General features: G+C 42.5%; 1 protein-coding gene across 1 annotated transcript in view; it reads right to left on the minus strand.

The window, feature by feature from the left end:
* Window positions 1–23028, minus strand: part of ptprt (protein tyrosine phosphatase receptor type T) — a gene marked incomplete at its 3' end in the record, with an annotated part of 280480 nt that overhangs the window by 214256 nt on the left and 43196 nt on the right. Inside the window, exon 7 of the mRNA XM_083971093.1 lies at window positions 7563–7856. Within this exon, the coding sequence (XP_083827219.1) occupies window positions 7563–7856 (294 nt within the window). The remainder of the gene's footprint in view (window positions 1–7562; window positions 7857–23028) is intronic.

The following is a 23028-nucleotide window of genomic DNA, read 5'->3' on the forward strand; positions in this document are numbered from 1 at the left end:
CCATTCAAGCCCTCTCTTCTCTAAAGTGTGATTACACGAGGGTTGACTCATGTTCCCCCCTGGAAAGATGGATTTTAGTTCTGCTGCTTTGACGCTACCAGAGACAGAAATCGTCTGCGAGAGGGGAAATATGTTGTTTTTAGAGAAACGCTGGACACAGAGACGGCTGGAGAGATTAGAGTTTCTCTTCATGATCTGTGATTGCTACACACAGCTGCAATAACTTTAAATAAATGTGTTTGTGAAAAACAGGAGGCAAACCGTTTTTGCCAGAACGAGCTTCCTTGTTTATGCAGCACTGCAGTAAACTCTATGATAACCAGTGGTTAATCTCTGAGCTGAGAGTTAACAAGGGAAACTTGGAGCTTTTTAACAGCATGACCGACCACTTTGCACCAATGTGTGATTACTAAGTCAATGGCTCTTAGCGTTGTGGAAACAAGCTTGCTTAGCTGTGAAAGCTTCCTTTAGCCCGCACAACTCTGAGATGAAAAAAGACGGTGTTCTGGTCAGAGAGCAGGAGAAGGGCTAATCAGGTCTAAGATGAAAAGGGCAGGGGGCAGAGCCATTGGGGACAGAGCGCAACTTCCTGAGTCAAACTCTCACACAAAGTTCATATAAGATGAAATAGTAATGTTGAGGCTGACGATGGGAAAGTGTTTCAGAAGATAAATAATATGTGCAACACATGGACAGTCTGTTCCCATGGTTGCCAGGCTGACTTTTTATAGAATGTATTAGTTTATATTCTATTAAGGACTAAGATTACAGTATAGAGAACTGAAGGTGTGGCCTCTTTGATTGACAGGTGAGTTATCTTATGTTTGCCACTGAACTCACCTGTTTACATTTTATTAACCACTAAAAGGGTGTGGCCTCCTGACAGCTGACGTTTCAGTTCCATACAGGCGGGGTCAGGCACTTCCAAGACGGTAACAGTAGAGCGGCTCACTGCAGTGTTCCACGGGTAGGCTTGTCCTGAGGCTGTAGACTCAAATGTTTCTAACTAAAGACCTGAGAACACAAGATGAACCAAGACTGAAGTTTCCTTTAACACCAGGTCAATGATATGTTTAAACAAAAACTTCCTTAAGAGGAAAATCACTCAGAGTAGGAAGGTGAAAGTGCTGCTTCCTCTGCCTGATGGCGTCTGCAGACACATTAGTGAGGGAGAGGTGGATAAAGTGGTCGATGAACTGGATCTAATTAGAGCAGTCACCTTTGTCCAGAAGGGAAATGAAGCAGGAACGTCCCGGAGGCCTTGAATCCACTCGGCCGAAACAGGTGAGTTCAGCGCAGATATGGGTTGATAAAGGAGGAAAAGCTGCTCTTTTCAGATGTGCTGCATGTCTCTGTGCATGTGCCAACGTCTCGCTGTGGCGTGCAGAAGATAAGGACATAGTGTAACTCTGGTGGAGTTCAGAGAAGGTTGGCCGAGAGACACATGAGAGGAAAAAGCTCAAACATCATCCTGTAGCGACTAGATGGAAGTGACTGCGTTCGGGGATGACAGGAGGCTCTGGGCAGCAGAGGAAGAAGAGATGCAGCTTGGCGACTGGATGTGGAGCAGATGATGGGAGAGCTGCAGTGATAGACACAGATCTGGCACCGACTCTGAACCAACTGATGATATCTCCTTCTAGCAGTTACCTCATTAATGAAAAGCTGGGAAGAGCATCACAGACTTCAGCAGCACCGTCTCCTGAAAATGATGGTTCTATACAACTGCACCGAAACAGCAAAGACGTTTTGTTGGCAGCAGTGTTGCTGTTGGATGAGGCTCAGAGGAGACGCGTTTCTCTGGGTTGAGCTGCGGTGGACGACAGTTGAACAAACCGGGTTCAAATCCACAGTTTGTGTGTTGTGACAGAAGCAACTTCAGACGTGAAACCTGTAGCTGCAGTTCCTCTAATGATCACTAGAGTGTGTCTCCAACAGTGAGTCAGTCCGCATAAACTATGTTAAATGTCCAATTTTACAGCAGAAATAAAATGTTTACAGCCTGGTACAAAACAGTTTGGGCCTCTACAGCTAATTTCCTCCTTCATCATGACTGGTTACAGGTGGAGTAGGCTAAGACACTGCCAAGATGGCCACAGCGGAGCAGCTAACTGTTGGCCTCAAACACATGGACGTCGCATCTTTACCACAGGTACCACAGGTGGTACTCATTTTCACATCAATGACCCTTAGATTAATGTAAATTAGAGCACAAACCCCCATTTAATGAGATTTCTGCTTGTAGGTGTTTTGTTCCATAAGGTGTTTGAAACCTGCCAACTTTCTGTCATGTAGTGATCACATAATTCAACGCATAATCAGCCAGTGTGTGTGTGTACACATAAGACAGCCCAATAGGAATAGGAATAGGAATACGAAAGAGAGAACAGGGTTTTTCTTTTTCATCAAATTCCATGTTTTGCCAGCCCACAGGAGGACCCACAAGACCCACAGTTTTTGCAGATTACCTACATTTTAACAAATTCACGCAATTTCACTGCATAAAATTGCAAATACTGTGCATATTCCATCACATTGGACTCAGTAAAATTAGTTTTCTTTTGGAGGGACTGACTTACTTGTCCATCTAGTTTTATATGTTTTTTTTCCTAATGTTTATGTCAACGGTTTCAGAGGCACTTTGTTATATTTATTGCGTTAAAGGTGCCAAACAAATGAAGGTACGTGTGAAATTAAGACTTCAAGGACGCCTGGGGTCCCCAGACCACTGTCAGTTACGTTTCCAACAATGTGAATTAACAGTTGCAGTTCAGTTGTATAGAAATGTCTCTCAGACACAGTGTTGATGTCCACCATGTTCACTGGACTGATGGGTTGTTTCATTGTTCCTGCAAAGGCTGATCAGTTAACTCTGCCAGTGTTTCATGCAGTGAGGATGCACTCTCATAACTGCATCTAAACTGCATCTAAACTGCTTGGCTTGGCAGAACGGTGGAGCAGCGGCGTCAGCCAAATCAGAAGAATATACCCAGCAGGTGAATTAAAAATCCATCTTTATGGAGCAACACATTAGCCAACACTCACATTACCATCCTTCACATAAAGATCTACTTTATAAGAAATGGGTGAGATGGGGAGAGGGAAAGAAGGAGCTGGGTTGTAGTATATAACTCTCAGGTGAATTAAGTCTTTATAGAGAGCTGAATATTGGCCAACATTCACATTAGCATCTGCCTCCTATAAAGAAGTGGGGGGGGGGCAGAAGGAGGAAGAGGAGCAGCAAAAGATACTAAGGGAAGATTTATGTGCAGCAGGTGAATTAAAAGTCCATCTTTATAGGGTAACATATTAGCCAACACTTACTTTATCATCCCTCACATAAAAATATGAATCTGTAAGGAAGTGGGAGGAAGAGATGAGGTGGGGAGATAAGCCGAGGGTGAAGTTGCACTTTGGAGAAGCGACGATCAAGTTAAAAGCTGATATTTATAGAGACAAGGACCACAGCCTGTATTCAGGTTTTATGTTCGGTGAATATTGAGTTTAAGACGATATTTTCAAGAGAGACTGGGGGACGAAGCCAAGAGGATGAGGGGGAGCGCAAGGTGAGGAGAAGGAGCGGAAAGACGAAGAGAGGACAGAGACGAGGGAAAACAGAGGGGGAGGTGGCAAAATGTCAAGGGAGGGTGTTGACAGGCTCTCTGCAGCGATGCAGCATCGCCAGCTAAAGAGAGAAGGAGGCTGGACAGAGGACAGTAACTGAATTTTGTCAAATTCCAGACAGACTGTCGATCTCTACTGTTTTCATATCCTGTTCTACCGTCTTTTGTTTCAGGGTCATTACATTCTGTAAATATGAAAATAAACAACAACTTGAGAAAAATCTACTTTTGATACTTCAGTATTAGTAAAATCCAGTTCTTTAAAACTTTAAGTCCAGTAAAAATCTGACTGAACTGTCAATTGTGCACAACAATATTGATGTGGGAGTGAAGGAGGAGCAGGAGGTTGGGTGAAGAGACAAATAATTGTCCAAATTAAAACGGTGAAAACAGCCTTGAAGAAAAACGATGGAGGGATGTGTATATGTGTGTGTGTGTGTGTGTGTGGGGGGGGGGGGGATCAATCGTTATCAAGGCTGCGTCCTCGCCTGTACCTTCAAATCTCCAGAAGTTTCAGAGTTCATTTCAGCCGCTCGTCACATCGCTCTCACTGACGCTCATCGAATTCCTCCGTGCCACCAAACAGCTTCTGGGTGAAATGGCCTGAATCTTATTCTGTGCACCGGCAGCCCGGAGGCCCGGCAGCTTGGCTACAGCCTCCACCACAACAAACGAGTGTGCAGCAGCAATGGAGCCAAAACTTCTGCCTGTTTTACATTAGGTCTTCGGTCACTCAGTGATTTTACTAAAACTTTACTTAATTTCATATGTCTCTTTATTTATCTGGGGTCATTTCAGGTGGAGCAGCACAAACTTCCAGTTCTCTTATTTCTGCTCTAATTCCCTTGTCTAACTGTTACAGTACAAGCAGCACAGTCAATTACTGTCATGGTTTTTAGTAATTTTGTCCATCTGGGCCACTATAGCTGCTGGCAGGTCGGACCATCTGCACAGACCAATCACAGCAACAGAAATAACCTAAGTGAGGCTTTGACTGACACCTGTTTGAAAACTGAATGATGGTGTTACCTTGTGTTTAAAGACTCCTGACAGAGACTGATGCTAATGCTTCAAAGATGGCGTTGGGAATATGGGTAAATTAGCTGCAGAGATGAAATCTGACCAGCCAGAGGACATCTCAGTGATCAGTGGTCTGGACATGAGGGGTCAGTGAATGTTTAGATATCAAGTAGAAAGAATCTGAGCTGAGTACTTCACTATTTCCAAAATTGAGTCATTTAATATCAACTGAAATAAACCTGACAAAAATATAATTGTGGATTAAGTGTTTTTTCTTCCTACTGATTCATCACATATTCATCACTGAATTTAAATTTCTCTACCACCAGAAAGTGAAACAACTGTGCACAGATACTTTTAGCTATAAGACAACATGAAACCAACACATTCATCCACTGAGTAAAGCTATAGAGGCGAGCAGGAAGAGAGAGGTGACCACAGGAGGTGTGGAGAGTAACACACACACACACACACACACACACACACACACACACACACACACACACACACACACACCCGTGGCCAGCAGGCTTTTGAACATCTGTCATACCTGCCTGCTCCAATCCCATCACACGCACACACACACACAGCACCCTGTGAATAGTTGTGACAGCTCAACACAGCAGCAGTAGCCCAGAAACACATGTTATGTATATGCGTTAAACACACATACACACACTCTCTGTCTGTCTGAGTTATGTCTTTGTGTACTGTGAGGACACACACACAAACAAAATGTTCGGTGATTGTCTCTTTTCTCTTCAATCTGAAGTTTTGGCTGAGAAAATTTGAAGTTTGAGGTGTGTTTGTGTGTGTATGTGTGTGTGTGTGTTGTCAGCCAGAAAAGTGTTTGTGAAAGCAAAGCGGGAGGGCTTCAGGTGGACACGGCAGGGAGCCTGACACAGTGTGTGTGAGAGTGTGTATGAGAGTGTGCGCCCGTGTGTGTGGTTCAGGTTCATAGATCTTGTGTCTTGCTGCTGCTGGAGCATCAGTTCTATCAGAGGTGGGGAGGTGGAGTCTCTGCTCATTGAAATAAGATGGCATGGATGGCCTCCCCTGATTGGCTGAAGCTCACCATGATGCACAGTGACGTGCACAGATGGTTCATCCAATCAACTGCCAACGAAGTAAACAACTCAGAGATGCTTTCATGTAACAAACCATCTGGTGTGTCAGGCTAAAACTATTATTCACAAGTTCCAACATATCTGGATTTCTCCCCTGCTAAAAATAGTCCCAACAACACTGAACAAGGACCCCTCCCTTATATTAAATGTGACATTTAACATTATTGACAACATCACTGTTGTCAATAACAAGTTAACAAGCTAAGCAGCTCACCATGACCTTGACATCTGATCTTTAGCCAATGAAATCTAATTAGTTTATCTGTCACTTTATAGTGAATGTTGGGCCAAATTTGAAGAAGTTGATTCATGGTGTCACTGGGACGTCCAGTTCACAAAAACAAGACTGACAACATGAAGACATAATGGCCACTCTGATTCAGACTGTGGCTCATGCAGACAAATAAAACACTGAATAATACATTGTTTCTTGAAAGAGATCAGGACAGAGAAGGAAAAACAGAGTGAGGGAGAGAAAGAGGTTTAGAGGAATGTGATAAGGGATAAAAAGTGAGTCTGCTATTAACACATCATTTCCACCTGCTACCTCAGACTAAAACACTCAGGGGCGGACAGAAGATGCATTGAATAAACAGAGAGAGAGAGAGAGAGAGAGAGCGAGAGAGGGCATCACATAATTCCCAGTCCAATTAAATTAAAGCACCTGCCAACTTAATCCTCCAAAGTTTTGATATAATTTACTTGTTACAATAACAACCACAGCCCCATGACACACGCGCACGCACAAACACACACACAGTATCACCTTCACTCTTTCATCCACTTTCTCTCTTACTTTTTCTACTCCTTCTCTGTTTTTCTTACACCCTCCATCTCATCTCCTCTCAGGAAAACAAAACCACTGACAAAGGCCTTTGTCTCTTTTCTCTGCATCACAGAAAACTCTGGAGAGAAGCGGCTGAGTGAGAACGACAGACAGAGAGGGGGAGTGTAAAAAAAATGAAGGCAGGGAGAGGGGAGAGATGGAGAGGGTGAGGAGGGAATGAGAAGTGAAGGGAAATGTGGTCATGGCAGCACAAAGAAAAAAAGGGAGTGAGAGGTTGAAAAGGGGATGGAGTGAAAGAAGAAGGGAGGACACCCAGAAGAAAAGAAAAGAAAAAAGGGAGGACGGAGAGGGGAAACGGGAGAAAAACTGAAACAACCAGAAACATTGTTTATTCTATCCCCCGATACGACCTGGTACAAGACTTTATCGTCATGGCAGCAATAATAAAAGGGGTTAAGTTTAGGGGTTAGGGCGTCTGGTTTTTGGTGGTTTTGGTTCTAACTAGAGATAAAAATCCAATCCATCACATTACAACAAAATAAACACAATATGACATTCGGTGCAGCTCCAAATAAGATACATCCTTAAGTTTAGGCTGTTGTCTTGGTAACAATGACACCTGACACAATGATGGATAAAGGAAACAAAGCTAGCCGTGCTCTCATCGTTAATACTGCAGCCACCAGAGGGCGCCTACGGATAAAAGCATCAGTCTTATGTCTTTTTACAGGGGGGATGGAGAAGTGAGGAAGAGGAAGAGAGATTAAGAGATGGTTTGTAGACAACTACAGAGAGTGTATGGAAGAAGTAAAGCATCAACAGAGAGAAGCAGCGCTGAGGCCTGGGCTCCTACTGCGTTAGCTAATCCCCACACACAGCATTCACTGTGTGTGCAAATAACATGGAGGACAACACAGTCAGCTCCAGAAGCACCGTCCTTTATCATCCTACGCCCAGACGACCACAAAGACCTGAACAACAAGACAGAGAATCAAACGCAATCACCTGCACATTTAGTCCTGGTGACCAGCGGCGGTCCTGGCGGCCCCGTCCCTCCCTCCCCAGGTCTGGACAGTAGGACCTTGATTTCGTACTCCACGTCCGGGTCCAGGTGCCACAGCTTATAGGTGGGGGCATCAACCACGTGAGTCTCCGCCCAGTTCCCAGAGGTGGTGCGGTACTCCACCTCCTTCAGGATGATCGGCCCGTCGCCGATAATGCTGTTGGCGTTGGGCTTGATCCAAAGGTAGGTGGCGCCCACGGCAAGAAGCTCGGGCGGAGCGATGGGGGTTGGTGGAGCTGTGGAACAAGAAGCAGTGCGGTTAGTTAGTTAAAAGGAGATTCTGATCTTTCTTATAATCATGCAGTATGTGGTTCATAACAAAGTTGATGAAACAAACATCATTTTGTTTTGCCACCACCTGGGCTCATCACTGAGTCTCAAACATTACTGAACCCATCTTCTCTGAAATCAATTTTAAAGTCCAATCAGTGCTACACAGACACACACAACACTATTGCGTGATTTCATAACGTGTCGTTTTATTTGTCACCTGCCAGCTCAGATGTGCTCCATACCACTTGCGTGGTCGTGAGAAATAAATAAAGTAAAGTAAAGTAAAGATATTCTCACACCTCAGTTCATTTCCCTGACAAAAATATCCATCAATGCCATAAGAGAAACTCATGATTGTGTTACAGGCGTATCAATATCCACTCCCACTATCATCTTCCGCTGTGCTCTGATACCAGTGAACCCTTAAAGGCTTCAGGCAACTGTGTCTGTTGAAGGAACGTGTGATGGAGACGTGAAGTTGAGGCATTTTGACTCTGTAGCCACTGGAGGCTAGAAAAAGGAGACGACTCAGAGAGTGAATTCTCCACCTGTAGCTCTAATCCATCACACCGCTGACATGCTGCTGACAGCTACTTTGGTATTATATATATATATATATATATATATATATATATATATATATATATATATATATATATATATATATACATACATATATTTATAAAATGGTCTCTGTCAAGCCTAAAAGCATAGGATGTTTTATTACTTTGAGACAGCGGCTTCTTGTTGGAGTGAGATTTTTAAGCTCCATATATGAGCAGAGAGAAATGCACAGAGGTAAGTACACATCTGTGTTTCTTACTGCATTAAAGGTCCTGTATAACATCATTGCGTGTGTTGCTGTGGGCAGAGGGTTGGGATTGTCACCTTATGTTTACAAGACAAGATATTACAACGCATAATGTGTGCGGCTACGTCTTGTGAATAAAAAGTCATTGTATATCATTGTGTCACAACTAAGAAGATATACTGCAGTGATGAAATCAAAACGTGTAGGACAAAAAGCTAATTTACATAACTATTTATTTAAAACTAATTCTGAACAGATATGGGATGGAAATGTGACTTATTTAAATGTTTGGCCTGCAACCAGTTTAACAGCTTTTTCTTCTTTTGTCTGAATGAATTATCTCTCTTTGATTTGATAGAGACTGACACAGTTTGTAGAAGGTTAGATTTCTATTTACATAACACAGATTACTTCTGTAATAAAAAAAATACAGAAATTGAGTCAGACTAGAAAAGCTTATTTGTTTTTTGTTTCGTTTTTTTAATTTAAAGTTTTTTTTTGTAATTTCCGCCTACTCTTTTTTGAACTGCAGTAATTTTGAAACAAATGCATGTTGACTTGATTTTGTTTATTTTCTTGAAGATCTCATAACATGTTACTGAATGTCTTAGACCTTTAGGACACACTGGACACAGTGACTCGGTATCACAAAGGAATGACGAGCTGGGGCTAGCTGGTTAAAAGGCTAACTTCAATATAAGAAAAGAGTTAGTTTTGTTTCCACCTCTGTAAACAGCTGTTGGCAAGAGGATAAATAAAGTTTGATGCTGGAATCACAAAGTTTTGTTGAGACTTGTGAATAAAGGGGACTGAAAGAGAAAGAAAAGACTGCTCCTGAATCTTGCTCAACAGCGTCAACATCCTACAACTGTGCTGGTTCCAGGTTCAGCACCATGGACAGCGGTGAGACATAACACATGATGATGCTGCTGCAGATTCAGAGATTGGACTCACTTATAAAATCATTTTTACTTACTCTGAACATCATGCATCACTATACATCGACTATTTCCATTCCTCCCCATGGGTAAATTCAGAATTTAAGATACTAGGTGTTTCAAATTACAAAAAAAAGCAAGTCAGGTATTTTATCAAAAATAGGAATTTTTCTTGTCATAAAAACTATAGGTTGAAAGATAAACCACAAACACCACCCAGTGTCTGGAAACAATAGAGACAAGTTCAGTTGAACCATTTGTGATAGAATAAATATGAAACAACTGAAATGTGAGATTGAGCTAAATGAACATATGAAGCCTTTTTGAAACCTGTCACTTTTCCTTTACGTCTGATGGAGAGGATATCTTATTTTACACACTGACATTTGCAGCTTTCCTTAAATTAAATTCACTTCTGTGCACAGTCTCGTCTGTTTTCAATCATCCAGACGCTACAGCATCCTTCATTAATCGCTGATACGCAGCGAGAGAGTAATTATGATCACAGGCTCCATAAACTGATTATAATGCTGAAAAACAAAATGCCTCTGTGATTGAGGAGCGGCCATGTGCACGTTAGCTCCTCACTCCAGACTCCGAGCAACTGAAAGAGTCATTTTAAGACTCAGGTCTATTAGTATTCATCCATTTTTTTCCCTCTGTGGCAGGTGCTTTGTCGGTTGACAGCAATGTTATGCTGGCTAAGAATAATGGCCGCCCTCTTCCCACTGTCTAAAAGCAAAAGTCCTGATTTCACTTTGCAAGTTTTTTTTTTTTTTACTCTCCTGGAGAAGCCATTAGAATATGTATGGTGGCTACGAGACCGATGCATCAACTGTCAGTCAGCACACACCCTTCCATCTCAGCGAGTGTGTGTGTTTGTAAGAGAGAGAGAAAGAGAGAGAGAGAGAGAGAGAGAGAGAGAGAGAGAGCATGAGTGCAGGAGTGTCTGAAAAACAATAAGCATCTGTGTGTGTAAGTGAGAGAAGCTGCATCTGAATGTTTATGTGTTCCAGTCGAAAATAAATATCTTAATATTAATGAAAGCTTTTGCTCTTGTGAGGAAAATTAATAGAAATATGGAAGAAACACACAATCACATACGCACACAGAACATTTCTGCCAACAACTGCTTCAGTTCAATTTTCTCTCTAAATGGTTTCATCTTCTGCTTTAATGAAAGAGCACTTCAGTGGAAGCAAAAGCTGCAGTTTTATTCACTTGTTTTGAGGCAGGATGAATTTAATACACACAGACAAGGAAAAAAAAAACACTCAAACATCCAAAACACACTATTTACAGAACAATCAGCTGAGATGTAAAGTAAACATACAGCAGGAAGTTGAATCAACCTCCCTAACGACGTGAGAGTGTTGATGTTTTTAGAGGCACTGCTGTGTTTTAATTGAATATATTTATTTATTTTTCTGTTTCTTTACAGACTTTATTTCATGGGCTTGTCCATTTATTCTGTGATTATTTTTCTTCTCTTCTGTTTTAGTATTTTACCATTTCACCTCCTTTATATTTTTACACTTGATCTTTAATATCTAGCTTTTATTGCTGAGTTTACTCACTGTAAACATTCATTGTTTTTGTGTTTTAGTATTTTATCCTTGTCATTCTGTTGTTTCCTTAACTTTATTAGATTCATAACTGTGTTTACTCATTTCCTGCTGTTGTTCCTTTTTTTACTTGGTCACTTAGTTATTTATCGTTTAGTGTGTTAATGTATGTGGGTGTTTTGTTTATTCCTCCATGCAGCAACGGTTCAAGCTGTCATCGTGTTTTATGATTTACCGTCTCATCCTGATGGACACGACTGAACCTCTTCAAATTTGGTGTTCTGAGTGTGTGTGGAGTAAGTGATGAACTGATTAAACTTTAGTGGTTAGAGCACAAAGGTCAAACTTCACAGAACCTTCACAAGGAATTATTTGTATTTTCTCTGAAGTGACTGAAACTCTTCTGAGTGGAGAAGGAAATGGTCAAAAGGAAGAGACTCTAGTTCATTAGTTCTTTTATTCTATGTTGGGTTGTTTGTGCAGATATAGTTTCACAAATAAAGTCTGGTTGATTTAGACTAAACTCTGCACTTTAACTGGGGGCCTGTTAACTGTGTTGTACAGCTGCTTTGATGGCGACAACTCTTCATCACATCATTTATATTCAACAACTTCTCCTCATGCTGCTCCGCAGGAGCTGAGAGAAACATCGTTCAATTACTCCCTCCGTCTGTTTCCTCCCATCGATGCTGCTCGTTTACAGGGGAGAGTTACAGAGACCGCCCAGTGACACACAACCTGGCGTCCAGGATGACATGGGGGGTTGAAGGAGGAGGCGCACGCAGATACACAGATGCACAGATTCCAGGATACAAAAAAGCAACAACACACATTAGTCCTTTTTGTTCATGTGTGTACACGCACGCATGCCAACATGGACACATTAATCTACTACAGTTGGACTTCATACAGTGATGTTAATGACATGTGAGGGAGAAGATTAACGAGGGAGAGAAGAAGAAAGAGAGATGTCTGTGGGGAGGAGTGTGTGTGGGTTACAGGAATGAGAAGATGGAGAAAAGATTTGGTTAAAGGATGTAACAGAGGAAAAGGAAAAGAGGGAGGAGGATGGATGAAAAGAATAATCTAATAATATAATATAAAAAGAGTATGAAAACAGGAACAGATGAGCAAAGGCTGCTGGGAAAAATGAGGACGTGAAGTTTTAAGCATGGTAATAGAAGGTGTGTGTGTGTGTGTGTGTGTGTGTGTGTGTGTGTGTGTGTGTGTGTGTGTGTGTGTGTGTGTGTGTGTGTGTGTGTGTGTGTGTGTGTGTGTGTGTGTGTGTGTGTGTGGCTGATGGACATCTGTTGGATCTGTGCATCATGAACTCAGACACGGTGCAGTCACCTGGGTTACTACTATCTGCCTTGTTAACCATGTGGGCTAAGGCTCTCTGTAGGTTCATAAACCACAGACTATACATAAATATGCACAAAGAGAAGAGCACTCATCCACCTGTCAGTCAAATAGGCTGAAGCCCTCCATAGAGTGATAAAAACAGTATTTTTGTACCAGGCTGTAAACATGTTTTTTTTTTTTTTGTTTGTTTTCTTTTTCCTTTGTTTTCAAATTAATTCATTCTAACCACTTATCCTGCACTAGGGTCATGGGTAAGATGGAGCCTATCTCAGCTAACATCGGGCGAGAGGCGGGGTACACCCTGGACAGGTCGCCAGCCTATCGCAGGGCTAACATATATATAGACAGAGAACCATTCACACTCTCATTCACACCTATGGGCAATTTAGAGTCACCAATTGACCTAACCTGCATGTCTTTGGTCTGTGGGAGGAAGTCGGAGTACCGGAAAGAACTGGGGGGCCCCAGCCGGCCCTTCTGGGTTTGAACCCAGAACCCTCTTGCTGTGAGGCTACAGTGCTAACCACTGTACCACCGTGTCGCCCAAATGCAATTTCAAATGCAAATTGGAAAAAAGCCAGATAATCAACTATGTGAATATGATGTATAAATACTTCTTGTTTAAGCCCAGGCAATTTTGAATGAGCTTGGCACCACAAACTTACATCAACACAGATTTTCTTTCCCCCTCTGAAAAATAGTCATGGTGAAAATGTAATAATAAACTCCTGATGTGGAACAGTACTGTGAATGTTTAAATGCATCTGCACAAACTTAGTGACAGATAGGAGGCAGAGCTGAGGAAGAGTCCGCAGGAGGATGTTCACTCCGCAGCAGCATTCCTCACACTGTCGTAAACACAGGCAGCGGCCATGATGTTTACTATGGGATGAAGCAGGAGCAGAGCAAAGAGCAGTGGGCCAATAAAGACAGTGTGTGGTGTATACAGTATATGTGTGTGTGAGTGTGTGCGTGTGCAAATGTGGCGCAGTCTCAGCCATGTAAAGGTTTTATTTTGTGCATCATGGGGCCTTGTTGTCAGAAGACGCATCGCACACTCAGAAGTGGCCCGTGCTACTACACCCTGAGGGCCAGAGGATACGGATCAGCCTTTTACCGCACTGTGTTACAGTCCCAGTTTGACCATAGTGTGTGTGTGTGTGTGTGTGTGTGTGTGTGTGTGTGTGTGTGTGTGTGTGTGTGTGTGTGTGTTTTAGTTTCATGATGTGTCCGTTTTTTTATCTCTGCATTATTGTTAACATTTGTGTTTCACATTGTTTCACTTTATGTGGAAATGTTACAAAACTTCAAAAGAAGAGAGGTACAAATGCAAGATAGAGAGAGAGAGAGAGAGAGAGAGCGAGAGAGAGAGAGGTGGTTGCAGTGTTTTTTCCAGTCTAAATGTTCCTAACTTAATTTCACTGTCTACTTCTTCAGAGCCACACACACAGAGGTTAAAATGTGGCAAAAAAAGAGGGATAAGGGAAGAAGGTGAGGAGTCAGTCAGTTGTGATGTTGGTTATATTAGTTTTTTATCAGCTCTTCTCCCTGATCACTTTCTGATCTAATTGTGTGTGTGGGTTACAGACACAGAGATGTAAAATATGGAAAAATGAGGATCACTGCCAAAAATCTGCTTTAATCCAGTGTCAACAGTTGAGGGGGTAGAGATAGTGAAACAGAAAGAGAGAGAGAGAAGGGGGGAGGGGATATATCTATATAATATGTTTCCATAACATAATTACATACTGTACATTAACATAGAGATTTGCACTGGCCAGGCAGACGCTCTCTCTCTCTGTCAATGAGTCTTTGTGATGTTATTTCCAAACCATAGATATACTGACTAGATGCTGCGTTGCCAGGCAGATCTATTGAGTGGAATACGTCAACGAGGCCGCCATCTTGGTACGGTGCTTATACGATTCTCAACAAGTACATCTGAATGTCTTTTAACATTTCAAGACAAGTTTAATTCATGTAAGGGACTCCCTTGGGACTCGGCCAAAACAGATCTCTGCCGCCCTGCTATGCTGCCTGACAGCCTGTTGTCCTGGTCAGCCGTGACTGGACCACCGTGATCCACTGGTCTCTGCTCTGCTCCTGCAGTATCTACATGTACATGTACATACAGTCACATTCTTTACGTTGTGTGTTTTAATCAATCCTTAATTACACACTGTTAAGGTACTGAACAGTGTTTAAGGTTTGGCCAAAAGAGTGTTTGATTCAAAAAGTGAGTTTAGGCCACTGATAGTTCGGTTCAGATCATGGGTTTTAGTGTTTTAGCAACTGAGAAAATCTGCAGAATCTGCTGCACTGAAGGAGAATCGTCCCGCGTCACAGAGTCACAGTCACACAATGTGTCTGTTATTATTTTAATTTCCTGATGGTTTAATTTCTTTCTGTTCATCAGAAACAATTTATTCCACTTTTACTCCAACTGGACTGAGTCTAATTAATTATCATTACTTATTAAAGATGGAATCAGTCTGTGTGCTTTTCTCTCTTCTCTTTCTACTTATAATTTTTTATTTCTAATCTCCTTCGTGTCCTTATCTCTCTCTCTCTGTTGCTGTCTTATCAGAAACAGTCCAGGTCTATTTCGCAGCTCTTTGAACAGCAGTTCGTCCCAGCAGATAAGGGTGCGTGCGTGCACACACACACACACACACACACACACACACACACACACACACACACACACACACACACACACACACACACACACACACACACACAGGTCAGTATCTGATAGCATCAGTGCAGCTCATCAAGTGGAGTGTTAATGATAACCACATCCTGTGAGTCTGAGTGGAACTAATTCATATTGGATATGTTTTATTTCCAACTGCTGTTGGCAGAAATAATTAGAAAAGGAGAAAAATCACTTACTGAAGTTTATCGTTTTAAATTTACAGAATAACAAAGCAGCCACTGATGAAGTGTTGTCATTTTTCATTGCATAAATATGTAAATTATAGATGTGTTTATGAGAGCTGGTGTCACTTCAAACTGCTGCAAAGAAACTAATTTTTTTTTTTCTATTTTTAAAATTCTATTTTTATTTTAACTTACACTGTGAAGCTGAAACATGAAAACATCTGGCCATGTTCCCTTTAATCTGCTTAAACAGGAAGTGTTTCAAGGGGAAACTGAGAGGTGTCCATTGTTTAATGTGTTAAGTTGTGTCGTAATCTCTCCCTGGTTTAATCAGATTTTACTAAAACTAAGCGTGCTTTCAGTATGTGAAGTTCGTGTGTGTCTGTGTCTGTGTGTGTGCATACAGTACACCTGTGGGTAACACACTCCATACTCCCTCAGCTGTATTACTTGGTGTAATGAATTCAGCAAACTGAGACACACACACTAACACAAACACAGAACTTTCTTATTTTCTACACTTCCTGGTCAAAAAGAATGTTTTAATCAAAAGACTCACGACACAGCGAAAGAAAGAAAGAATATTGTGTATTTTACACTCAAGGGAAAGCTAAGAATCATGGGAAATAAGATCTGATTCCCCACACTCTTTAGAGCAAACTCACTGTGGCAGACACCTGCCTCCTCTCCACACATACACAAGAGATGCAGACACAAAGCTGCATGAAACAACATGTAAGTTTACACAGAGATGGATACAAACTTTGCTGTCTTAGTGTGTTTATTCGCCATCTTTGTTGGTGACATCTAGAGTCTAGAACTGGACCTATTTCTATTACAACTGACTATTTCATATTAGCTCCTACACTTGGGCGAGGTCGTCATTCCACGGCTGTCGCAGTACACCATATTGGCATATCCAATCTATTTATGTTTGATGATGCTGTTGTGTTATTGTTTTTTCTTTTTTTACATTTTACATTTTTTCTCAATTCTCAAGGAGAAGAAAACAAAGGCACCTGATCTGAACTCCAGATCAAATAAAGACAGAAAGTTTAAGTTAGACAAATTCAAACTAATGAGTTCAACTCTGTGGTGAACTTTTTTCTTCTTTGTTATCAAGTTTCTAATCTATAAATAAGAAAAGAATAAAAGTCTGTTTTTTGCTTAGTTGTTATTCTGTTTAAGTCTGAATTGAAAGACATATATCAGTAGCTGAATCTGTGCAGCACTTTAGAAAACGCAGACACACGTATGAAAAAGCGAGTCTTATGAATTTAGTCACTGGAAGAGAAATATCTGTACTTATCAACCCTGCCACTGTAAAAAGACAGTTACTGAGCAACAGTCACTCTGTCGTTCATCGTAAGCTCATTTCGCAAAATGTGTGCATCCGTCACATCTTTGCGCCGTCAACATGTCTGTGGATGAAAGAGTAAACCTCCACCTGCTCGCTCGCTGTCAGCAGCTGAGGACGAACGACGCCTGAACTGAGGGATTTAAACGCTGAAGGTGGAGGAAGCAAAGGAAACGCTGATCTTCTTAACGTCACCAAAATGTTCCGTATGTGTCCCATGAAAGTTTTTAATGAGATGAGAATTAGTCATAGATCTGTGGACCCCCCCCCCCCCCCCCCCCCCCCCTTTTTGTCCTTTCTGTATGTGTGCGCGTGCAGCAGACTTTGACTCCATCTCTCCATCCCCCCCCCCAGGCATGTGAGGAGCGTGTGACGCTGTACGCTGCCACATATACGTACACCAAAAACAGAAGAAGATGGAAAGCTTGCCCACTGTATTCAAACTCCAAACATTATTAGTCGACTAAATGTTGACAGCGAGTTAACATTTAGTTAGTGCAAATATGATGATTGATGATTATTTAATGGGCGTGTTTCAGGCAGTGTCCGGGGAGCCTGACAGTGGTTGGCTGCCATTGTTGTTGTTGTTATGTTACGTCTAGCGGTGTGGCTCAGGTTACAGGTTAGGGAAGTGGGGGGGTATGACATCATCGTTTAAGAAAAGATTTGTTTGCTATAGCTACACAAAAATGCTGGGGCAGCGTTTTGAGACAATCACACCAAAGACCGGGATTTGTCCACATCTGTGGTTCGCGTTTTTGTCATGTGTCGTTGTTTTCAAACCAAACCACAACTTTCCGGAACCTGGACGAGGAGCTGTGGTAGCCTCAACAGAAGTAGATACCAGAATAATGCTTGACTGATGCGTTCGGTGTCGATGTGTTCACAGTTTGCCAGATCTGTCAATGAAACTACATGTTCTCATTATGTTTATGGGAGACAATCTGAATCAGTACTATAGAGATGTTATACGTTGGTGCAGATACATGTATACCACATTCTTATCTTTATTCCCCAATTTTTCTTCTCGTCTACCTCCTTCACTCCTGTTGTATACTTTCACTTCACCTTTCCCCTCCAGCTCACCTGCCTTCAGTTCTCCTCCCTGACTCTGCTCCTACTTCCTCCCTGCCTTGTTCTTTCTCACCTCAGCACCCCGCCACCACCACACCTGCTCATGCATTTCTTATATATCTGATATATCTGCCTCAGATATTCTGTATGAAGTGTCCACTCTCTCTCTGACACGCACACACACACACACACACACACACACACACACACACACACACACACACACACACACACACACTGGCCGATGCACCTGAGAGAGCACTGGACATGGAATAACAATAACATGAAAAACCTCCCAGCAACACAACACACACGCAGATATCCCTTTAGGGGAAGCCCTAAGGAGCTGGTTAAAGCGGCAGGTGGAGTGTGCACTCTCTGGCTGTGTGCGTCCAATCCCCTCACACACACACACAAACACACACAGATTGAGGCTGATAAGCAAACTTGGACTTCTCACATGAACTGCTGGTTGTTTCTTTCAAGTTTCCCTTCTCCTCTGGGAGAAAATTATCCCTTCAACAAAACTTATATAAGAGTATCAGGAAGAGATACACATTTGTTTTATTGATGCATGTGTGTATTTTTGTCCATTGTGTGTATATCGCCTTTTTCCATCTTTACAGTATTTCAATCCATACTGAGAGCTCAGTGCACTGCTACTTCACATGAAAATATCCAGTAAAACAGTGTAAATACAGAAACATGTCTTCATAATACTTCACTGGTGAAACTTGAGCTACAAATATTCAACACAACAAGTGTTTCAAGGGGACACTGAGAGGTGTCCATTGTTTAATGTGTTAAGTTGTGTCGTGAGGATCTTTCTAAGCCACTGAAATTAAAAAAATCTCTCCCTGAAATTACTCTTTCTCACTATCCACCTCGAAAGGCTCCACTATCATTTGAATGTCATTATTTAATGGATACATCAGTGCCCTTTAAGAGGAAAAAAGGTCTCGTCAGTGGTTTAAATAAATGCTGTAACATAAGAAAATAAAAACACTCTTCTGTTTGACCTCTTGTTTTGGAATGAAACTCATCCCTGGGAAGTTAAACACTCTAGCGTTTTCTTTTTTTATGGTTTTTAAGTGCAAGTTGTGTTGCGTTCACACCCATTGGGAGTTCAGAGTGTTGGTGGGCTTCAACAGCTCTGACACATACAAGGGGACTCAACTGTCCACTTTCCTATTGATTTTCCTTATCTGGGAACAGACACATACAAGACGCAGAGAAGAGCTGTGAAGAACTTAAGGCAGGGGTACTCAAATACATTTGTCGAAGGGCCAGAATTTTTCTTAACAGACACTTTGGGGGCCGCACAGATTTAAATTAAGATTTAAATTAAATTCACCTTTTTCGTCTAATTTAAATAGCCTATTTTTATTTTACTTGTAAGCACATCATTTTTATTTATACACTTCATGGTGTTTTGTATGATATAAAATGAAAAATCTTGACATTGTCATATCATCATTTACATATCATGCTGGAGCTTTACACTGCTGACTTGTATCCTCAGACATGCCCTGTGATTTTCAGCTTAAATATGACCTGACCATCACAGGACATGTCTGACTCTGTTCTGAGGATACAAGTCATTGGTCCTGAAATGTGTGTTTCTCTTCTATAATACACATTCTACATCTCGGAGGCGACGTCTTTCCACACACGGGCTTCCTTCACCTTTCAAACAAGGCAGAGCTCAGTGGGAAACAGTAGGAGACACAGGCCGAAGGCACCGGGACACAACACCGGGGGAGAAGCAGGTCGTGCAGCTGTGCGCCGCAGACGTGCACGAAAAAACAATTGCGTCTCATCAAATGCGCGCGTGCATGACGCGCGGCTAGTTTGAATGGGTTTGAGCGCGCGCGAAAGACGCTTCATCTGAACGGCCCCCCATGCATGATGCACACACAGTTGAACCAAGACGGCGGTCAAAATCACCCATGGTCTCTGCAGACAGGCAGAGAACCCTGCAGTCCAGCCCGCTCCCCAAATTTTCACGCATGGTGATTTGGGTTCGTCAGCGTTTCTGTATCCCAGTGCAGCGCCTCACAGGCACACACAAACGCTCCGAACGTGTTTCCATGTCCCAGCGCTTTGACTTACAGGCGCACGGAGCCCGAGAAATAAAGTATACAGTAATATGTAAACTAGTAGAACTCAGTCGCGGGTCTGATTGGAAGGTTCGGCGGGCCGGAAGCGGCCCGCGGGCCGCCTATTGAGTACCGCTGACTTAAGGGTTTGTGCACCCACATACATAGACATTCACACAGTCACTTACACACTGTGGTAACACTGCTGGGTCTTATTCTTAGACTACAATCAGCTTTATGACTACCCAGGGAGACTTGAAAAGATGTAGCAGTATTCCTAGGAAACTCTCTCTCACACACACACACACACACACACACACACACACACACACACACACACACACACACACACACACACACACACACACACACACACACACACACACACTGCATGGTGTCCACAGGCCACTGGCTGACAGTAGCTCTCCTGGATCTCTGCTACGCCCCACTGAGTCTTATCTCTGACAGACAGAACACACACACACATGCACACGCATGCACAAATGCCCAGATGCCCGTACAGAACCCACACATGAATGCAGATATATCACCCAAATGCAGCCTATTCATACTCCCCGAGACACAGACATGTCAGCATGGAGGCTTGCTCTGGCTCTCTCTCTCTCTCTCTTGCACACACACACATAAGCACAGCCAGGGGTATGGTTGAGACCTTGTTGCCCTGGGGCTTTGACTGCATCTGTTCGACAAGAGTCATACAAATGAGAAACGCACAGGAGCAGAGAAAAACATCTGTGTGTGTGCCTGTGTGTGTATGTGTGTAGGTGTGTGTGTGTGTGCGTGCGTGTATTTGTTCGTGTGTGTGTGTGCGTGCGTCCGTGTGTGTGTATGTAAATATTTCTGAGTGAATGTGTAAGCGTTCAGCAGGCTGCCATTTTCACTGACGCATTCTCAAGGACATCTTTTATTATCCCATCAAAGTGGACACTGTGTGTTTGTGTGTTTGTGTGTGGGTGTGTGTCTACATGACAGTGTGTTTGTAGGATCTTATTACAAATGGCAGTTGATCATTATCGGACTTTGTCAAACTAAAAGCTCCTTTTGTAGACTCACTTCAAGAGCAGTTCTTACTTTCTTCTTTTTTGACTCTCTCTCTCTCTCCCTCTCTCTCTCTGTGTATGTGTAATGTTCCTGTTGAAACAGGGAGAGGGGGTTGTTGTTGACAACCCTAGAAATCCAGCTTCGGTAGCCTACAGATAAACAGCAAATTGTCCCATATTATCAGAGAAGAGAGCAGGCTCTGGAGTTTAAATATAAACATTTACCTTCAAACTATTAATTCTACATGTTTATAGGAAGACTAATCTGGCCTCCGTTCCTGTTTCCTGCTGTTGCAGCTGTATGGGGTGGTAGTCTATGGGAGACGTGGAGGTGTGAGGTGTGACAGCGGTGGGAGTGTGAGGAGTGTTGTGTTTTTAAATGCCTCTCCTGCCTGTCAGAGTTTCTGCTGAGACCTCTGACCTCTCTCACATGACAATGTCTTAGAAAGAAAGCATTCACAACTGATATGAATTAACAAAAAAAAAATAGCATGTTGTTACTCTTTCAGCTTTATGAAAAAGAATAAAGCAAGACTGTGCTTTCCTCTAATTTCTGACTTGTGCAATCATACTTGAACTTGTTATAATTTATCAACCTGTCAATGTTGTTTTGCTCCTGAATTCTTTCAAACTCTAGACTTCATTTAAAACGGCTTCATTTAGAATATGAATATTTTAACAAAAAGGTCAGTGGCACAGAGAATTAAAGGTTTCACCAAGATGAGAAAAGAGTTGTTTCACTTAAATATTCACTGTCACTATCAGTGTATTATTCCACAGACTGTAAATAAAGATGGACAATATGAAAACTGGTTTTGTACCAGGCTGTATACATGTTTATTTCTGCTCTGTGGACTGACTCACTGTTGGAGACACATTCTAGTGGTCAGATGACAAACTGCAGCTTTGGCCCCTGAGTCAGCGGATTTTAGTAATTTGTGCGACCCTGCATTAGAATAAAACGACACCTGAAGGTCACAGGTTCCATCGTGAATGTGTAATTTATTTTTTTCTTAGTTGATCAACAAGGACGACATCAGCTGTTTCAATGCTCGGCAGTGTCGGGTCACAAGATTACCACGCATGCATGAGCATGAGCATGCATGGGACACACACAAAAACACACGCCGCACACAGACATGGCACACACACTCTCTCTCCAGATTCCCCCGGCCACACCTGACTGAACAACAACAACTAATTAACTCCGATTTCACTTAGCAGCCCGGGAGGACGCACAGAAACACACACAAATTAATTTGGACACAGAATAACCGTGACACCTCACACATGAAAACACAATACACACACCCAGAGACAAATTAAGCTGCACACAGATGATCCCACCACACCTGGGTGGGTCGAATGAATAAACCTCACAGACGCACAAGGCAAGGACAATAACATGTGCACACAAATTTAGCAACACGGTCAAAGGACTGCAGGGAGGTTCTGCTCATAGATGTGCATGTGTGTCATTCTGTTGCAGCTCTCTCCTGTTCACTGTGTTGCATCTGCTGCTCCCCTGGCACAATGCATGGCTGACAGCACCTGAGCCACACACACACTAATTCATTCACTCACACACACACACACACACACACACACACACACACACACACACACACACACACACACACACACACACACACAGCGGACAGACAGCGGACAGACAGCGGACAGACAGCGGACAGACTCAGCAGCACATACATGCCAAAAGACACATTCAGCAGACTAAGTCACACACAAACATGCACACATGCACGCACACACATACACACAGACACTCTCAGGAGTGCAGTCTGTGGATTCTGCTAACAGATGGTAATGACAGTTTCAGTCCCTGGACTATCAACTAATCAAAACACTCACACATGCATGCAAACACACACACACACACATCCTTCACACCAAATAAGGTTAACAGCATAATTCATCCCAAATATGCATTGAAAACATAATTCAGGCCAGTGGGTCTCTGCATT

Source organism: Trachurus trachurus, assembly GCF_905171665.1.
Source record: "Trachurus trachurus genome assembly, chromosome: 5".
NCBI classification, from domain to species: Eukaryota; Metazoa; Chordata; class Actinopteri; order Carangiformes; family Carangidae; genus Trachurus; species Trachurus trachurus.